At 53.5% G+C, this 15,194-nt stretch overlaps 1 protein-coding gene across 1 annotated transcript in view; it reads left to right on the forward strand.

Annotated features, from left to right (window-relative positions):
- The window catches only part of WWP2 (WW domain containing E3 ubiquitin protein ligase 2), a 113,930-nt gene that overhangs the window by 73,967 nt on the left and 24,769 nt on the right, over positions 1-15,194 (forward strand). Inside the window, exon 8 of the mRNA XM_056137260.1 lies at positions 6,361-6,577. Within this exon, the coding sequence (XP_055993235.1) occupies positions 6,361-6,577 (217 nt within the window). The remainder of the gene's footprint in view (positions 1-6,360; positions 6,578-15,194) is intronic.

Consider the following 15,194-nt stretch of genomic DNA (forward strand, 5'->3'; position numbering starts at 1 on the left):
CCTTCCTCCTCTTCACGGATCATGTGATCATGTATTTTGAGTCATCCTGGGTTTCAAAAGCCTCTGTTGTTGTCATGCGCCTTCTCCTGCCCAGCTGTGGGGCGGGAAGGGCCAGTGTGTACCCCGCGGGCACCCCACATGCACCTGAAGAACCCTCCCGTACAGTGAGGTGGCCCCGTGTCCAGGCGCGGGGAGAAGAGTGTCTGATTCCCCGTGTTTTTCCAAAGCTAACAGGGAGCCGAGTGTGCCTTTGCCCTAAGAGTGCCCCGCTCAGAAAGCTGAGTGTTCAGCCGCAGCGCACGGGGACCTTTCAGGTCCCGTCGCCCAAACTGGGACCGCTCCGCTGCCTTTTCCCAGCTTAGTCCATTCCAGCGACTCTTCCCTCCCCGCCCTGCCCAGCCTCTGCCCTGACTTCCCGGACTTGTGGGTGTGGGCACGGCTGCTGACCCGTCTGGGTGGCACCTCTGTGAGCCTCTGTTCCACGTCAGGATAATGGGAATAATAAACACACAGGGCACTGCAGCGGGTCTTGGAACAGTGCAACGACAGTAGTGGAAAAGCTGCTGAGATGCAAACGGAAGCTGCAGTGTGGCTGATTGTGTTCACCAGCATCAATTTTGGAGCACTGACAAATGTGCCCGGTGGAGGGTATTCCGTCTTTGTCACTTTTCTCTAAATGTGAAATTATTTCAAAAAATCAGAGGGGTGGTAGAGAGAGAGAAGAGAGAGAGAGAAGAGAGAAGAGAGAGAGAGAGAGAGAGAGAGAGAAAGAGAGAAAGAGACTGAGGGAGAGAGAGGAAGAGAGAGAGGGAGGAAGGAGAGAGAGTGAGTACAAGAGCGCTGCTTCGTAAATGCTGCTGTTCTCTAACGGTGAGGGGTCTTACCTCAGCACCTTCTCGGTTTGATTGACAGACATTCATCGGCCTTACCAGTTGAGGTCCATTTCAATAAACTCTCTGGAAAGTCTAAAGGAATACAGAATTGGGCCTTAGCCCCAGATTTGTTTCAGGAAAAGAATCTGAGAAGACACAGCGCAGGGCACACCGGCGGGAAGCGAGTGGCCGAGTGGCACACGCCCTGGGGAGGGATGGAGTCTGGGCTGCTGAAAAGGGCACCCGGGGCGGTGAGCAGAGGGCCTCAGGCAGGAGTCCAGGGGGGAGGAGGGGAAGGCGTGAGCTGAGCTGGAGCCACTGTGTCATCCTCCACAAGGACCCAGGCATCAGGGGAAGAGTTGTGTGTGAGCCGTGCTGGCGCCTGTGTCGGGTGGGGCTGACGCGGAAGCCGGCACCTTCCTCTCAGGCCCTGAGAAGGGCTGGACCTTCTTATCCATGGCTGTCCAGCTTTCCTCGCCTCTCCCAGCGCCCAGCCTGACGTGCCCCGCTGAGGGCTGGTGGCTTCACTGTCTAAACTTCAGCGTCTTCTCTGTGGGCTGTGATGGTGCAGCTTGACTGCAGAGGGTCTTTCAAACCCTCCTGAAAGTTTGTCCATCTTGGGTATCGGGCTCTGCCGTCTGCTTTCAGAGCAGGGTCTGGCATCAGACCTCGCCCGATGAGCTGCTGTGGCACACCCGTGGCCCTCGGGGACGTCCGGACCGACGCCACCCCAGTTGGACCCTCCCCGCACCCCCAGCTCAGTTTGCTGTGTCATGAAGGGTCAGGTCTAAACTGGATTGATCTGAAGGTCTTTCCCAGTGACATGCCATGGGACTCAGGTTTTCCAGTCCATAATTTTGGGTAGCACTGCTCTGTAGCACTGTCCTCCCGTTGTTCATTGATTTGCTCTTGCGGGCCCAGTAACATTGTGAGACTTATGGTTACTGTGTTTGGCATATCGAATATGTCACGGGTAGCTTGCCAGGCTTTGCTGTGTGGGCGAGATACTCTCGGTAGCTTGCCGGGCTCTGCGAGAGGGGTGGAGGAATCAAACCCGGGTTGGCCAGGTGGGCCGTGTGCAAGACAAACACCCTACCCACTGTGCTATCGCTCCAGCCCAGTCTTGTGTAATTCTGTTTAATAGGTAGCACATCCACGTCATGGTTCCTTTTAGAGCACAACAGCTTTTCTTTTCCTGCCCCTCACCTTCCTGTTCCTTCCCCAGAGAAAAGTCTGTTTTGCTTCTTTTTGTTCTTTCACAGAGCGTCTTTTGAGATTGCACACGCACATATATATAGCTCTATCTTTTTTTTCTTCAGAAATACTCACACGGAGACTCAGAATATGTTATTCTGCACTTTCCCCCTTCATCGTGATGTTTAAAAATTTCCCACGGAGCTTGATGCACGTTTGAAGAGTTCTGTATCTCTCCAGCCCTGCCGGAGGCGGGGACGGGCCAGGAGCATCACTCAGAGTGCAGATCTCCGTGAGCCATAGAAACTCGTCAGGGTTTTGAAACAAAACAAGATTTTATTGTTCATTTTTCTGTTTGTGGAGGACATGAGGAAATTGTTTTTCTGAAAGGTGATAAAGGAAATGGAAAAACCTCAAGCATTTCTTCTTCCCTTTCTTTCCAAACCTGGAGTCTCCAGGGAACCACATTGGGGGAAATTGCTTCTTAAAGGTGATGGAGTAGAAGCTGCTGCTTGCAGGCCCCGGCCAGTTAGGGGGAGACAGATGGGCCTGGGGGTTCTTCTGATGCACCTGAGGTCACAGCATCGACTGTGTCCAGAAGTAAAAGGAATGTTATCCAGGGATGCCACCCACTTGCAGCTCTGACCGACTCAGGGCCACCTGAGCCTCTGCACCTGCCCCCACCGGCCTCCTCGTTGTTGCTTTTCACTGTTGGGCATTGCCCGTTTTTGCCTCTGTTCGGCTCTCTCAGCTTCTGCTCCTACCAACAATAAGTGAAAGTCACAAGTTTGGGTCCCCCCACCCCCCTCTTATCAGCATACTTAAATATTTTCCCTCCCTCCCTCCCTCCCTCTCTCCCTCCCTCCCTCCCTTCCTTCCTTCCTTCCTTCCTTCCTTCCTTCCTTCCTTCCTTCCTTCCTGCTTTTTGGGTCACACCCAGTGATGCTCAGGGGGTTACTCCTGACTCTGCACTCAGGAATTACTTCTGGCGATGCTCCAGGGACCATATGGGATGCTGAGAATTGAACCCGGGTTGGCCGTGTGGAAGTCCTTCCAGATACCCTACCTTCTGTGCTATCGCTCCAGCCCAAATATTTTCATTCTTGCAAATCTGAGGGCGTAAAGTGTGGTATTCGGGGCTGGGGTGATAGCACAGTGGGTAGAGCATTTGCCCTCGTACAGCTGACCCGCGTTTGTATCCAGGACCCCATATGGCCCCCTGAGCACTGCCAGGAGCAATTTCTGAGCGCTGAGCTAGGAGTGACTCCTAAGCACTGCTTGGTATGGCCCCCAAATAAACAATCCCCCCTCCCCCAACAACAAAACGCATGGTATTTGTTTGGACTGGAGGGGAAAGCAGGAGGGAAGGCGCTTGGCCTTGTGTGTGGCGGTGGCAGTCGCCACCTTGGTCCAACCGCCTGAGGACCACCAGGAGCACAGAGGCAGGCATTGCCCCTGAACGCAGTGTGACCCAACTCCCGCCCACCTCCAGGCTATCCTGTTAGATTCTTTCAAAACTTTTGTTTTCGTTTTTGGTGTTGCACCCCGCTGTGCTCAGGACTTACTCCTGACTGTGCTCAGTAGAAATAGGTCCCATCCCATTGTTTTCAGTACCTGACTCAGTTGTCACAGTACTGTTTATTGCATATTCTGTCTGTCTGTCTGTCTCTCTCTCTCTCTCTCTCTCTCTCTCTCTCTCTCGGGGGGGGGGGTGATCATTAAAAAAGCCACCTTTGTCACATACTAAATTCCTATGTGTTCTGTGCTGAACTTCCTTGTTTGTTTACTGATTGATTGACTAGTTGATCGATTAATTGCATTGCTGGGAATTGAACCCAGGGCCTCAGACATATGAGGCTTGTGCTCCACCATGGACTTACTTCCCTGATTCTTCCTGGTTCGTTTTCTTTACTTCCACTTATTCGTGCATCAGTGCTACGTTGCTTTCACTGTAGCTTTATTTTATGTCTTAATATACTTTAGAAATTTAATCCTTGCTTAGACATACACACAGAACTCGTTTAGCGTTTCATGACTGTCCTTGTGATGTTCATTTCCTTTATACATTTCAGAATGATTTTCTTCGAGTTCTCATAAGCTAAAAATATGACATGTTTTGGGTGTTTTTTTTTTTTAAAACTGAATAGCGTTTATATTTTTGCATAGAAAGAAATGCCATCTGCCCTGGTGTACTCACTCGGGCAAGAGGGGAAGGAATCTAAATATAAAGTTGTGCGTTCGTGTTGGGAAAACATCAGTTCACAGGATGTAGTCGCTTATTAAACAGCGAGTTCAGTCCGTGTGCCAGAGACTAGTTCACGGACGGGGGAGAAAACAAGTGAATTGAGCATCGGTTGCACTCTTGTCCGTTTCTTAGGGAACGGGTCCGAGAGAGCACCTGGGGCTGAGAGCAGGCCCTGTCCTCGGGGCTGGGTTAGATCTCAGGCAGTCGGTGTCCCATACCCCTCGGGGACCAGTCCCGAGCAGAGCTAGGAATAGCCCCCATCACCAGTGGGTGTGGCCCCCCAGTCCAAAGCAAGTAGCTTCACATCTGTGAAGTGGTTTCCTTTCCCCTCGCCCATTCCCCACCAGGGCCGAGAGCCACCTGGGGTGGTGGCACAGTTGTCCGCACCTGAGCCAGAGGATGTGCAGAGACATGGCCGGGGGGGAACTGGGCAGCCTGGGAGAAACGGGGTGCTGTGAGTTATGTGTGAGGCTGAGTGAGATCCTCCCAAACGCTCAGGGCCCTGCCTGGCACCCGCTGGGGTTCTGTGGCTGCTAACTGGTATCATTTCTATTGGCGGTAGGAGCCCACTGGTCCAGTCTCTTACATTCACTTCCTGGTTCCATGTCGAAAGCGCAGTTGAGAAGGAGTCTAGAGGAGGGCAGCCTCCTGGTAAGAACAGTGAGCCAACCTTTGTATGGCGACCATGAAGCAAATACGAAACGAGGAGACCAGATTCTTACTGTGGGTTGTGCGGGGAGTTGGAGGGGAGGGAGGGGGGGACAAGCTGGTGGGAAAGGCCAGCACCTCTGCCCCACAGTGCACTGTCAGCATGAAGGAAGCCCCTCGTTGGAACGTTCAAGAAGAGTCTTGCTTGCCCTTTGTTAGGGGAACTGCAAAAACCAATTTTTTTTTTGTTGTTTTGATTTTTGGTGGTAGTGGGGGCAGCATACTTGGTGGTCCTCTCGGCTGCTCCTGGTTCTGTGCACGTCAGCAGGGGCGCTTGGGAAATTCCATCTGTGTCCCTGCACGCACAGCATGTGCTCTGCTCCTGGAGCGCTTTCTCTGGCCCAAGAATTCCTGGATTTGGCAGATGAGGCTAAATGAAAATGTGGGTTTTCCTACACATGCACGTGCTCTGTCGATGTACGTGCACAGTCGCAAACTCTCTGCAGTGCGCCCTAGGTGGGCCCAAGGGTAGATCTCTCAGACCTTCCCCGATCCCTCTGTGAGTGGGAGGATGAGACGGCGCTGCCTGCCCTGGGTGCCTTGTGACGCCAGTCATCATCAAAAGTTGGGAAAATGGAACGGTGGAACGGCAGCGAGGCCAGGAACCAGCCTGCTCACTTCTCCCTGTGTCCGTGTTGCCTTGGAAACGTGTCCCTGGTCTTCTTTGGAACACCTTTTTTGTCCGGAGTCTTCATCCTTGCTTCCTTCTTTGGGCTAAGTCTTTCCAGGCACAAATGCTTGATGGGAGGGTTCCTCATGCGTAGAGTGTCTGGAGCTTTTTTGGAAGGAAGATGCCGTTCAGGTGACAAGCTTGGAGCTAGGTCTGTGACCCGCATCGTCTTGGCCATGCTCCATGCAGCCCTTTCCCATGACCCTCCTCTCTCCTGCCACTCGCTCATGGTTTGCCTGTCACCGTGGTGTGCCTTGTAAACGCATGAAAGTGCTAGCCAAGCGAGTACTTGGGTTTCAGACCCACCTCCCTCTCCTGTGAGCAAGCTCTCGTTCAGTTGTTTGACTCCCGTAGTTAGGTTTGTCTTGTTTTTTTTGTTTTCTTTTTTTTTTGGTGGGGGGCGGGCCACAAACCCAGTGGTGCCCAGGGCTTAACTCCTGGCTGTGCTCTGGGATCATCACTCCAGGAGGTGGGGGATCGGGGACCAGGTGAGACCCAGGCATGAAACCTGGGTTGGGCGCATGCCAGGCAAGCAGCCTGCCGACTGTGCTGTTGCCCAGTGATTAGGGTTTGTACCATTTTCTGCTGTCACCCACGCTGTGTTTAGTGGGGCAAGTGCAAGACGCCTCTGATCCTGTTGGTCCCTGAAGCCCGGTTTCTTCTGTTTCCAGTGAACGATGACCCCGTGGCCGTCACCGATCCTGAAGACGCCTCAGTGGTCGTCGTCGGCGTGACGTCCCCGCCCGCTGCCGTGGCCAGCGTGACCGCGAACCCCGCCATCGCGTCCCTCCCAGGCCCTGCTGTGCCAGCCGAAGGAGAAGAGCCCGGCACCTCGAGCGCGCCACAGCTGCCCGCTTCTGTCCCTGCCCTCGACGTTCTGCCTGCGGGGTGAGTAGCCCCTGTCCCCGCTGCCCCCGGCCCCCTCACGCAGACCGAGTAGGGCTCCCTCCCAAGGCACAAACAACGGGGAGATTTATGGCCCCGCGGCCGGTGGTCTCCGGGGAGGCGGCCGCCGAGTAGTGCCGTGCAAGAGCCGCTTGTTCAACATAAATCTTCACGGCGTCTCGGCTGTCTGGGGCGCGAATCAATGCCGCCTCACACTCTCCGGGACCGCGGCGTCTGCAGAACAAGGAGCTCATTCTGTCCTCCGGCACCGTCGTCGGAGGGTGTTTGCCCAGAGCCTGCCCGGTAACGGCTGTTCTCTGCTGAGGTTTCCAGCAGCCTGTGGGTCCCTGCGTCTCCCGTCGGCCCACTGGCTTGCTCGCCCCCTCCCCTTCCGCACCAAGTCCGATGGGGAAGGCCTCGGGTGAACTGATGGAGGTGGCAGTGTTGAGCCCTGGATGAGGCGGGGCCCAAGTGTGTGGGCACAGGAGTGCGCTCGCTCGGGTCTCCATTCCCGTCACCCCCAGCAAGACCCGGCTGAGGGCTTGGCTGGTTTGGTGAGGTGGCAGGAGCAGCCACACACGCCTCCCCAGGAAAAGAAGCTCCTGGTTGGCGGTACCCCCCAGTTTTCCGCCCCCCAAAAGGTGGTCGAGGGACCGTGAAGGAAGTGAATGGCTTCGAACTGGAAACTGAAGTCTTGTCTCCTCACCTGGCGGCCTCAGTCAGGGCCAGTCTGCCTGTGGGCCTGCTGGCCACCCTTGTTAGCACTGCGGTACTGAGGAAATTATTGCCACTCTGGCCACAGTCGCGGTGGCCTGGCCGTGGTGATTCGGGTGGGAAGAGGAAGCCCCAGCTCACCACGCCCCACGCTGTGCAGGGTGCCGGGCCCTCCCTGAGCCACTAAAGAAAACCCACTTTCTCTCTCAGACTCGGACCCGGGACTCACAGATGGTGTTTGCCGTCCACACGTGGCACCATAGCATCGGGCACACTCCCCAGCTCGTGTTTCCTAACAAAAACACAGTGAACAAGTGAAAAGTGTCCAGGGTTGCCTGGAGCACGGTGTCCTGCCCAGCTGTGGAGAATCGGGAATTGCGGGGTGCGGGGGGTGAGTCGCAGGGACCTTGTAGCGGGGGAGCTCCAAGAGGGACCCATGGGGTGCTGGCTCCGTTGGAAGGATTAATAACCAGCCACTCGTGCCCGGCTCTTCCCTACCCGAGACGCCTTTTCTCTTTCTGTGTGGTTAGGGATACTCGAAAGATCTCCCGTTGGCTTTTAATTTTCAACCTGCACGCTATAATTTGGGGAAAATGGAGCAGAGTCGCTTTGGCAGAAAGGAGGGAAAATGGCCGCCGGTGTGCCCCATGAGCTGTTCTGTTTTCTTTCTGCCGAGCAAATGCCTGGAAGGCCACCGCCCGCACCCTTAGCCACAGGCAGGCAGGCCCGGGGCTCCCCCAGGCCTCAGGGAGGCGCGTGTGTGAGGGTCACTGTTCTCATGGATTGGGCTCTTCCTGTTTCCAGGCAGCTGGAAAACTCCAGGCCCTGAAAACGCTCTTTATTCACCTCTGGGGGACGCCCGCCACCCCCCACCCCGCCCCCAAGGCGTATCCCTGCCCGCACCACCCGGGCAGAAACACTTTCCTGAGGTAGAGTTTGCATTGCATTTTTCCCTTAGGCCTCTTAGAACCCCGGGAGGCCTCTGCCCACGGGAACACGCTTCGCTGTCCAGTGGGTGTCCAGCCCTCGTTTCCCAGCCAAAACCAGCCCCTAGGGGCCGGTCAGTAAGAGCAGAGGGAGTGCTGGCCCTCTACAGTCTCTGGGCCTGGTTGGGGGTGGGCTGGGGGGCTTGCCATGGGTGGTCGTGGCTGTCTTGGACACTTCCCCTCCCCTCCCCAGGCGCGCCCCCGTCAGCCCTGCTGGGGTATGGGGTCAGGAGGCCCAGAGGGAGGGTCTCTTTCTGCTGCTGCAGAGCCTCAGAGCCTCCATGAATGACAACCTGGAGCGTGTCAGTCCCTCAGCATGCCACAGTTGAGGCCTGAGAAGCCCCTCAGCGCTACCCTGACAGCTTGATCTTCTCTCACACAGCCTCCATCCTGCTTCTCCTCACGGCGCCCTCGCTGGTCTGCCCCCTGACTTCCTCCCTCAGGCCCTGTCCAGCATCAGGCTCACCTTTCCCTTGGGCAGGGGTCCTGGGTTCCCACAGCGCTGTCCATGCCAGGGCCACAGCACGCCTGGCACCAAGGAGGTGTGTGAATCCCAGTGCCATCGGTTGCTCTCCTTCGCCGTGGGGGAACCTTCTCTGCATCTTTGATGCCCCAAAGGGCAGCTCTGCGGACTCCTATGTTTTCTTCCAGAGAGCAAGAACCCAGCACCCTCATTCTTGGGCGTTTTAGTTTTGGGGCCACGTGTAGGGGTGCTGGGGATGGCAGCTGGGGCTCCCACATGCCCAGCAGCCTGCTGGCCATCTCCTGGCCTCGGCAGGGGATGGACGTCGGGAGGGGGGCTTCCTCTGAGCACTGCCTGCCCTCGCCGGGAGCCCCCAGGGCTGGGGAGACCGGGAGTGTCTGTGCTCTGTGAAGGCGGCTGGGCCAGGCTTGGGCTGCCCCCTAGACGGCTCCTCAGCCCACCCAGTGATTCAGCGGGGCTCGTCTGGGGACCCCAAGGGCCTGTGTTCTTTTCAGATGGCAACTTTGCTTCTCAAGTCAGTAGTTGAGGAGAGAGACAGTTCACCCCAGTCATGTGTCCACATGCACACCTGTATGTGTCTGGACGGGGCCGTCATCTGTTTCAGGGACGGAAGGCTCCCGAAGCCAAGTTGAAACCCAGCACCTCTTCCGGACTGTCCCCTCCCCCCTCCCGCTCCCCGTCCCTTTTCATTTAACTGTCAGCAGAGCAGCCCCCTGGCAGGGTCACAAATGCTCAGCAGAGAAGGGGTTGCCGGGAAGCCTTGGGAGAGCTGGCGGGGGGAACACTGGGGTGCAGGCCGCGGGACCTGAGAGGGGTCCACTTGGATGGCCCGCCCCACATCTGGTTTTCATCAGCCCGCGCCCACTCAGGGGGCCGAGTGCTCATTAACAGGCCATGTGTACATGGCTTAGATAAACGCCGAGTGTGTGCGGGGCCCAGTGCCCGCGCACAGAGGGGGCTTTATTTCACGCTGGCAGCCAAGCTCGGCTCCGGCTGCTCACAGAAGGGCGGCCCTTGTGCTCGGCTGCAGACACGCCCGCCCCCCGCTTCACACCAACACGCCCCTGTCACCGGGGGCCAGAAGCCACGAGATCTGCAGGAGAATCCATGAGCCCCAGGCCCTAGGGTGCACACATATGAGCGTGCGCACACACGCGTGCTTGCCCACGCACACCACACGCACACACATTTGCATACACGCCTACACGTCTGCACATACCACACACACACACACATGCATGTGCTTACACATGCACGCACACGTGCACACAGATGCACGCATACATGCGTGTGCATAGACATGTATACACGCACACTCAATGCATACATGCTTACGCACGCACATCACACCGGTCTGCACACACACATGCATACATGCACACGCACACACACACGCACACGCACACACATGCACACTTGCACACTCCCACCTTGGGAGGGCCAGAAACCCATCCTCCAGGTGGTCCTGGAGACAGTTGTCAAGTGTGACCGCTTGTAAGGCGCCCCAGCTTGGCCCAGTTGTCAAGAGGTTTCCAGACTAGGGTTTGGAACTGCTCTGCTAAACTATAAACCAGCCACTGCCATTAAATTTCCTTCCAAGCTTGGTTTTGGCACAAAAATCCTTTCTCAAGAGGTTTGAAGCCAGAGCTTCTCAAACTTCCTATGGAGAACCAGTCCTTCTCCACCCCGCCCCGTCCTGCTCCTGCTTCACTCGATTTCTGGAATTTTCAATCTCTTATGAGTTCCTTTGTTCTTGGCTCTTCCACGAGAGATATAGACTCATCGGAGCTGGAGGGTGTGGCTGTGATGTGTCGGTACTGGAGTTTTATTTCCAATATGCTTATGGTCTCTAAGTTCTTTACTGGTTCCTGAGGAGGGAGTCCGGGCTGTGGACCTTAGTTAGAGTAGCGTGGGATTGAAGGGTCTTACTGGGTGATCAGGGCCATTTTGCCGACTGTGTACTATTCCTGGACTCTGTGAGGGTCATCACCCGTGGAAGGGAAGCCTAATGGTGTCCCTGGCCTCCCTCTGGACGAATACCTTGTTTGTGCTAACCCCACTCACATTGGAGGCTGACCTACCAGATGAACACCCTTTTTTCTGTGTGGAGGGCTTTGTGTAACAGTGAGTTTTCTTTAGTGGGGATAACGTCCTCGTCACATAGCCCCTGGCATAATGCTTGGCATCTAGAGAGCTGGAGGGAGATGTGGTGGTTAAGTGACGGGATGAATGATTCCATTCTCTGTAGCCTGTTAGCCATTTTAGTCTTCTTTTTTTCTCTTTTCTTTTTTTTTTTTAATCAAGAAAAAAAATCGAGGAGAACCACAAATACCCAACCAGCTACTATGACAAACATCCCCCAGGCTGAGCCGCACGTGCCTTTCCTGGACCACGGGTCGGTCTTGTCTGCCTCCTCTGTCACTCACTGGGCTCGGTGTTTGCACGTGGTGCAGACAGGCCACGGACTGTTCTGTGCCATCTCACGACGCTGCAAAGGAGCTGCGGTTCTCCTTCCTTTGCCCCAGGCCACATGTACTGTCATGCACACACACGCCTCTACCAAAGTTGGCTCACTTTAGGGATTGTACTTGTAAAGTTAAATTATAAAAAGTATTTGGGGGATTCAGAGAAAAAGTGCAGTGGGTCAGGCGCTTCCCTTGCAGGTGACCACCCCACGTCCATTCTCTGGCACCACATGTGGTCTCCCGAGCACTGCCAGTGGTCCCTGAGCACAGAGCCAGGACCACCCAGCCCCCCCCCCCACTTCCCCCACCCCCAAGCCCCAAATATTTTAAGCATATAAGACTGGAGGGTGATATAAGAAATGCATCTCTGTGTGCTGTGGGCCCGCCTGCCCTGTGGTGCAGGGCCTGCCTGAGTTGGCTCTCTGGCACGGCATGGACCGCTGGGTATGGATGGCCCTGGGGACCCTGGCATCGCTGGGCCTGAGCACCACTGCATGGAGCATCCCCCACTTTGAACTGTTTGTACAGTGTTGTTGAAAGTGGCCCTATGGACCCATGAACAGAATTTGGGAGCCCCCATCCCAAAAGAAATCCCCGTGTCTACTAAAGCCCTCCCCTCCCTCTCGTCACAAAAGCCCCCTAGCCTCAGCCAGTCCCCGTGTGCAGAGATGCTCAGAACGTGGGCCCTTGGGCTGCAGGGACAGTATAGAGGGTAAGACTTGCCTTGCATACACCTGAGCTGCCTTCCATCCCCAGCGCCCCATATGGTCCCCTGAGCCCACCAGGAGTGATCCCCGAGTGCAGAGTCAGGAGTCAGCCCTGATGCCTCTGGGGGTGGCCCAAAATTAAAACTCCCCCCAAAAAGAACTTTCAACTGCCGAAGGTATTCTGTTGTATGACTAAGTAAACATTTATTTGTGCTACTTAAGTGAATAGTTACTGTGTATTGTAACATTTTAAAGAAAGTATAATACATTTCCTATTGCTTTAAGTGATTCCCTTCTCAGTGCAGAACAATGCTACAGTGAAACTTTTCTGGAAGCTGTTTAAGCATTTTCAAAATTTATATTTATTTTAAGTATCCCATGGGTTATGTTTCCAGTGGTATTGATGTTTGTGGTCTTGGTGTACCCAGTACCTGCCCCATCTCATTTCCCCAAGTAACCTCAGTCCTCCTGCTTCCCTAATCTGGTGCTCTCAGTCTGTGCTCCTGTCCCAGAATTTGCTCTCCGTGTGTGTGTGTGTGTGTGTGTGTGTGTGTGTGTGTGTGTGTGTTTAAGGGTGTGTGGGGGTTGAGGGGCACACCCAGCGATGCTCAGGGATTACTCCTGGTTCTACTCCTGGTGGGGCTTGGAGGACCACAAGGGATGCTGGGGATCAAACCTAGGTCAGTAACATGCAAGGCAGGCACCCTCCCCGCTGGGCCATCACTCTGGCCCCTTCCCTCGTTTTTCTTCTCTGGGAAACAGTGATGCGAGGAGAGCTCGCCATTGCTTGCCCGACTCTCGGCCGAGTTCTCTCTGGACAGTCCTTTTGTGGTACCCGCTTGTTTCTTCCGGACTTCCTTACTTTAGTAGCTGCCGTCAAATTGTTTTTCTTTGAGTCAGTTCCCAGCGCACAGGCCCCCGAGTGTGCGTCAGCCGTCCAGTGGAGCAAACTTGTGCCTGATTTGGTTTCCATTGTGGCCGTGGATGGCGTCACCGCATGACTTTCTTCCTCGTTCCCTCGGTTCCCAGGGAGAGCCGACCTCTTTTTTACCTGCCTTTCAAACTTTCACTTTTTGGTTTCCTTTTCTGTGAATTGCCAACTCATATCTTTTTATCTTTTTAGTTTTTCCTTTGTGTGTTTTTCACCTTAATCTGCAGGATTTTATTTTATTTGATGGTTGAGTGGAGGGAATCTCACCTGGTGTAGGTTGTCTTCTCAGACCAAATCCAAAGGGTTTCTTTATAAAGAAAATATGTTTGGCTTTGGGGCAGTGCTTGGCAATGTTCAGGGCTTATCCCTGGGTCTGCCTAGGCATCAGTCCTGGTAGACTCGGGGGGGGGGGGGCATATGGGGTTCTGGGGATTGAACCTGGGTCGATCATGTGCAAGGCAAGAACCCTACCAGCTACTGTCTGACCCCAACAAGATTTCTTAATACTAATCACATCTCAGTTATATTGCATTGAAAATATTTTCTCCCTGTTTGTGGTTTGCCTTTTCACTTAGGTTTAGTTTTCTGTCCTTTCTGTAAAAATTTTTGTTTTGTTTTGGGCCATCCTGGTGGGACTCAGATATCTGTGTTCAGAAAATTCCTCCTGCTGGGAGAGGGATCAGATGTGGTGATCAGATGTGGTGCTGGAGATTGCACAAGTTTTGCCAGGGTCCGGCCAGTATTTCACCTATTGTACTTTCTCCAGCCCATGTCTTTTCTCTTTAAAAAAAAAAAAAGGGAATCCGGTCAGTTTTGATCTTTTTCACTTATTTTTTATTGTGGTAAAATATGAATATCCGAAATTGATAATTTTAGCTATTTTATTATACAGATTAGTGGTATTTAGCATATTGGCATGATTATCTTTCTACCTTTTATGTTGTCGTTTATTGTTCAGAAACTCATATTTGAAAGGAGCCAAATTTAGTCTTTTTAATGCATCTTTTTAGGTCTTGTCTAAAACCCTTCCTGAGGGGCTGGAAAAATGGTATAGCAGGTAGGGCATTTGCCTTGCATGCAGCTGACCCGGGATCTACTCTTGGCATCCCCGGGCACTGCCAGGAGTAATTCCTAAGTGCAGTCAGGAGTTTAACCCCTGAGCATCGCCAGGTGTGACCCCCTCCCCCCTCTAAAATATCCTTCCCGAATCTGATATCACAAAATTTTTTTATACACTCTCCCTATTAATTCTGGTTTGCATGTTGTTTTCCGTTTCAACTTCTTTAAAATTGAAATGTGATTTCAAGCATCAAAGTGTCACAGTTTAATTGACAGTGCTCTTTTATTCCGTATTGGTAAGATTAACTTACAATTGATGATATTTTAGATCCATTGAAAAACAGTATATTCATACAGCCTTTAAGTCACGTATTGGTAGCTTGAGTACCTTATTTTAAGCTTGCTTTTTCTACCCAAAACATAAATATCTGAATAAGCCATTATTATTTCCAATGATTTTTTTTCAGTGGCTGAATACTTATGGAAATAAAACATAATTTAGTTTACTGAGCTGCATTAGGGGGTCTTTTATGCATTTCCAGGTTTTCTGCAACACGTGGTAACATTCTGTAATAGATACAGCTACATTTCTACAATAACACTGAGAAACAGATAGAGCTATGGTTTTAATGCTTATTTCCGCAGGCCACGTGGTAGACTTAAAGGGTGTTTACATAGGGGTTTCAACCAAATGGCCCAAGTGCCTGGGGAAAGAATAGACACATTGTTCCTCCCACCAGCTTTCCTTTTTCTTTCTTTCTTTTTTTAAAGGCAACTCTGCCCACATTGCCAAATCATCCACGAAATCTTTTCTCTGCCAAAATGTTTAAAAAGTATTTTTATAGAAACCATCTCCGGGAACTGACTGGCCACTCGGAAAGCCTGTCTCTTTCTGTCCTCACCTTCCCCTGAAGAGCCCAGAAGATGATTTATTCCAAGGCAGAGAAAGTGGAATGGTTGAAGGAGAAGAAAATTAGAGGGAATCAGAGACCGCGGCCCTGCGGGGGGCCCCCGGGGGGGCTGGGGAGGCAAGGGCTCTGTAAAGGGGTTTGTGCCTTGCTTGGGGCTTAAGGGGTCACTCAGCAGGTCCTGGACTGCCACACTGGGAGCGGCTGGCTGAGTCTCCCGCTTCCCGCCCCATTCATTGTGTCCAGACCCTGCTGCAGCCTGACCCCTCCCACCACCCAGGTGGGGGAAGCATATCTTGCCACTCTCCGGCTCAGAGAGGCATCTGGAAGCTTCAGGTTCACCCAGGCCACGGCCAAAGTCCACTC

This window comes from Sorex fumeus, unplaced genomic scaffold (assembly GCF_029834395.1).
Source record: "Sorex fumeus unplaced genomic scaffold, SorFum_2.1 ptg000122l, whole genome shotgun sequence".
NCBI lineage: Eukaryota > Metazoa > Chordata > Mammalia > Eulipotyphla > Soricidae > Sorex > Sorex fumeus.